Below are 4,636 nucleotides of genomic sequence, written 5' to 3'. Positions count from 1 at the left end.
TGATCTTCCTGCCTTCACTTCCTAAGTGCTGGGATTTCAAGCATGGATTACAGCCTGGGTGAGGGTTTCCTTCTACACTCCCTTTCCTTAAAGACAAAATAACTAACAAGAACAACTGTTGAGGGGCAGGGTAAGGTTAAATATAAACATTCTGTGATACATTTTGTACAGAGGATAACTTGATGTATTTGCTTGAGGCTGTTACATTGCAATAGACTCCAAATCCCCCTTACTCCCTCCCTTCTTTATGTATCTCTGCCCTCTACCGGAAGCAGCAGCCTTCTGTGAATGTCATCCAAACACAGGACCTTGATATTCAAGATACCCTGAATCCAGCCAAACTCCATTTGGTGATGTTTTAGATTGACCATCAAAATGGATTCTTTCTAGAAAAATTGATTTTCTAGAGGCCTTTCTAATTGAAGAAAGAAACTTAATTTCTGTCACTTTGTGAGGGATAAAAGATCAACAGGAGAGAGTGGTCCTTAGAGTCTGGCCAATGGCTGAAGTGCCCAGTGGTCCCAAAGTAAATTCATCCCTGTACATTTCCTCTTCATTTCCCATGGTGCATTTTCTTATAATGCATAAAGTGTAGCCCAGACTTGCCTTAGACTCACTGTAGTGGATCATGGCCTTGAACTTCTGGCTATCCTGCCTCACTTCCAAGAGTTCTGACTGGTTTATGTGATGCTGAATATTGGGCCTATGACCTTGCATATGCTACATAAGCATACTACCAAACTGAGCTACATTCCCTGGCATGATAGTGTTTTTTATATGTCAAATGTCAAGACTCTCTGTGACAGGGACTACATTCATTCAGCTCATTCATAATCTTTATGCCCAGACCTGCAGTAAGCCTGGCAAAAAGCTGACCCCAAATAAATGCCCAATGGTCAAGTATGTATTGAGGAACTCTTTTGAGATGAAAGTAGGGCAAAAACAAGGAAGTGAAGCAGAAAAAAACTACTGCATGCTGCCATCCTAATAAAAACACATCTTGCTGGGTTGAGGTGGGGGGGAGACCACTATCCTCGTCCATAGCAAGGACAGCTCCTGGGGCAGCTTATTCAGGATCCACCAAAAGCCACGTCAAACGTATTTCTCAGATATGACAGTGACCCTTTCTCTCTGAAGTTCTCTGTGAAGAGGACAGGAGCAAATGGGTATGGTCACACGAGAACAAACTTCCTTGGGAATGCTCAGCACGGAGCCATTTTGCAGATGCCACTGAGACTCTCCTTCAGCTATGAGATGGCGCAAGCTGCAGGGGAATGTGGAAGAGAAGACCTTGTGGGAGCAGGCCTGGTGGGCTGGCGCTGACCTGACAGCATGTGCACAAACTGCTCTTATATCACCCATGAAAACAGTCTGAGTCGGGCACCAGAAGTCTTAAGTGTTCCAGACTCACAAAAATGGTTTCTGTGAGAATAACCCATTCGACACTCCAAAATTAAACACGTGGAAATATGAAATATGTGGAAAGTCCCACCATGGCGTATACGTCAGCAGCAAATGTTGGGGAAGCCTGGGTTCAATGGAAAGAGTCCTCAGGAATCAATTATCAGACATCTCCAGATCATCTTTATTCTGCTTGCAAAGATACAGTTATTTTGTTAATATTTCACTTATTCCCATTTAAAGGTTTCAGAGTCACATTAAACAGTGCCATCATTAGCAAACTGATACGTAAGAACATTATAAAACACAAACAACAAACTAAGATAACCCCTTTTACAGCATTCCTATTTGTGGATTAAAACATTGATCAAAAGACAAGTGAGTTCATTGGCAGACATCTGATTCGTATTTAAATGAACAATGGTTTAAAAATTGGCATCTAAATAAACTCTAAAATTTAAGTGTCAAAAAGTAAGTATATGAAAAAAAGTAAATGAAATCCCAAGTCTGTAACTGTGGGGACATTACTTAGTGAGGACAGGACCCAAAGATACACGTCTCATCAGTGTTCCGTGGGACACAAGGGAAAGTAAATAATGGCCACAAAACCAGACCATATGGTAAAAGTGGTTCAGTGCAGTAAGAAACTGGAATCTTTAGCATCTAAAGAGAACAGATATCAGTATGGATTTTTCAGACACTCCCTCCAACGTACACTGAACAACAGTATAGTAACTATACTTCCCTTAGTATGCATCGAATTAAATAGAGCATATGTAAAAACAACCTATCCTTACTATCTTTACTATGCAATCTACAGCAAATGCATATATACACATTGGGAAAAGATTCACTGATTTTATTCAGAGACAATAAAAACAATCCAATAATGAAAGAGAAATAATGATCTGCACCGCCATGGACCACAGGGGATCAGACGTCCCACAGACAGGTATGGTTAGGTTTTCCTATTGAGAATATTTACTGGACAAATGGAATTTAAGCTTGGATTTTTAAAAACAAGATAGCACAATCATGTCACACATGTTACACAGTGACAGAGGTACAGGCAGAGTCCACACGCCAATCAAATAATTCCCAAAACTCAGTCAAACAATATAAATAAATTATAAATGAAAGGCATATACAATGTGAGTGAAAACCCACTAGTTGTTGAACTAAAAAGCAGAGCGGTTGTGCCAGCAAGGGTATTTAGAAAAACCTTGGGTATTAGAAATATCAGATTGAATCAAAAAGAACCTCCCCCCCCCCCAGTAAAAATGACAAAGTATGGGACCAACTTTTACATAACAGCCTCAAAATAATGACAAGAGAAAGCGATCTTGAGAATCTACCTACATCACTCAGACAGCGTCATGCAGTCGTGCATGCCTTTGGGGCTCAGCCTTTCAGTCCCCAGACGATGAGAAAGATGATCACAATCCCAACCACAAGGATGAAAATGATGATGCAGAGGGTTTTCCTGGATTTGCGCTGTGGAAGCAAGAAGACATGGTGAGTGAGTCGGTGAGGGGCCCCACAGCAGCTGAACGTCACAACACAACTTCACAAACAGTTTGGAGACCTCATATTTGGGGTTAATATTTTTCTTCTAAAAAACTGATACAATGCACATGGTGCTTTTTTTTCCAAAAAAATATTTTTTTGAAATAACGTTATAATTCAAAAAGCAATTTTTGTTTTAATTGGTGGTAGTTTTCCTGCCAGTATGGTTGAACTTAAAAAAGAAGAAACCAGTGGCTGGAGAGATGGCTTGGTGGTTGAGGGCACTAACTACATTCTTCCAGAGGACCTAGGTTCGATTCCTAGTACACACATGGCAGCTCACAACTGTCTGTAACTCAAGCATGTGGTACACAGACAAATGCCAATACACACTGTTGGAACATGTTGCAAGAATGGAATCATGTAAGGGGAACTCTCAGTGCTTGTGAGAAAACTCCAAGAAAACAAGGTAAGAGTCTTACAATCTGTTTCTTCAAATGTATTCATGTCCCTCCCAGATATAGTGGACAGAAGTGAGTTTACATTATTCATTACAACTAGATACTGTTATTGTTTATGTGGCTCTATGGAAAAACATGTGTTTACATTTGGCTTGTCCTTGGGATTGTATACCTTACTCATGTGATTCTTCTTAACCCTCAGACTATAAATTGTCTGATGCTCTGAATAAAGTTGGGTATGACATGAGATTTTATGAGTCTGTTGCTTCATCCTCCCTAGTTCAACTGCCTTTAGAGCAGTAACACATAAAATAAATAATTAAAAATGCTTAGAAAAGAAGGAAGAAACTGTATTAGGTATATAATGTTCAGTGGCAAAGCATTTGCTTGGTATGCAAGGTCCTGGGTTAGATCCTCTGTTCTTTCTCAACCCCTGATAATGCAAAGGAAGATAGAAAGAAAGAAGCTATGAGTTTAAATGATAGACTGAGAATACCTAGAAATGAGGACAAAGAGTAGTTCCAGAAAGTGTCAGTGTTACAAGCTGCCAAATGCACAGTGGCTCACCTGATGAAAAATGATGTTAACATGAAGTTTTCAATTTAGAGAGGAAAGTAAAAAAGCAACTGAAAAATATCTGAGAAGTTACAATATTGTAGACAAGATTTAAGAAAGTGGTAATTATGAAGAACAACAAAACTTGATGTTTTTAGAGGGGAATCAAATGATGTCTTATGATGTTCAGAACCTTCAAGAGTCTGACCTTGCTTTTACTGAGCAAAGGTCTACATATTGTACAATCATGAATAATTCACAGCTGTAATATCTGTATAGCATCTGAAGCATGATTGATACTTCACAGATGTATAGTCTCCCCATATTAATGAGATTCCCTTGAGAAATAAATTTGTATCTATTGAAGGGTCTGCTACATGTTGACATAGTATGTAATGATTAACGACACTCCCAGATAATGTAGTTTCCAGGGACTTTGAAGAAACATTTCTAGTGTGATGACCACTGACACTTCAGACAGGAGTACCACTGACAAGACGAAAGAAAAAGTGGCCCAGGTGGTGGTGATGCACCCCTTTAATCTCTGCATTTGGGCAACAAAGGCAAGGAGATTTCTGAGTTTGAGACCAGCATGGTCTACGTGGTGAGTTCCAGCAGAGCCAGGGCTGTGTAGAGACTCTGTTTGGAAAAGAAGAAGAAGAAAGAAAGAGGAGGAGGAGGAGGAGGAGGGAGAGGAGGAGGAGGAGGAGGAG

The 4,636-nt window shown here is 40.0% G+C and overlaps 1 protein-coding gene across 1 annotated transcript in view; it reads right to left on the bottom strand.

Moving 5' to 3' along the window:
* Positions 1-1,557: 1,557 nt before the first annotated feature.
* Positions 1,558-4,636, bottom strand: part of Stx7 (syntaxin 7) — a 37,360-nt gene continuing 34,281 nt past the window's right edge. Inside the window, exon 10 of the mRNA XM_028766445.1 lies at positions 1,558-2,895. Coding sequence (XP_028622278.1) covers positions 2,803-2,895 — 93 coding nt within the window. The 3' untranslated portion in view covers positions 1,558-2,802. The remainder of the gene's footprint in view (positions 2,896-4,636) is intronic.

Source organism: Grammomys surdaster, unplaced genomic scaffold, assembly GCF_004785775.1.
Source record: "Grammomys surdaster isolate TR1022 unplaced genomic scaffold, NIH_TR_1.0 168, whole genome shotgun sequence".
NCBI classification, from domain to species: Eukaryota; Metazoa; Chordata; class Mammalia; order Rodentia; family Muridae; genus Grammomys; species Grammomys surdaster.
Note: the sequence above shows the minus strand (reverse complement) of the source record. Positions and strands in the feature narration are given on the sequence as shown.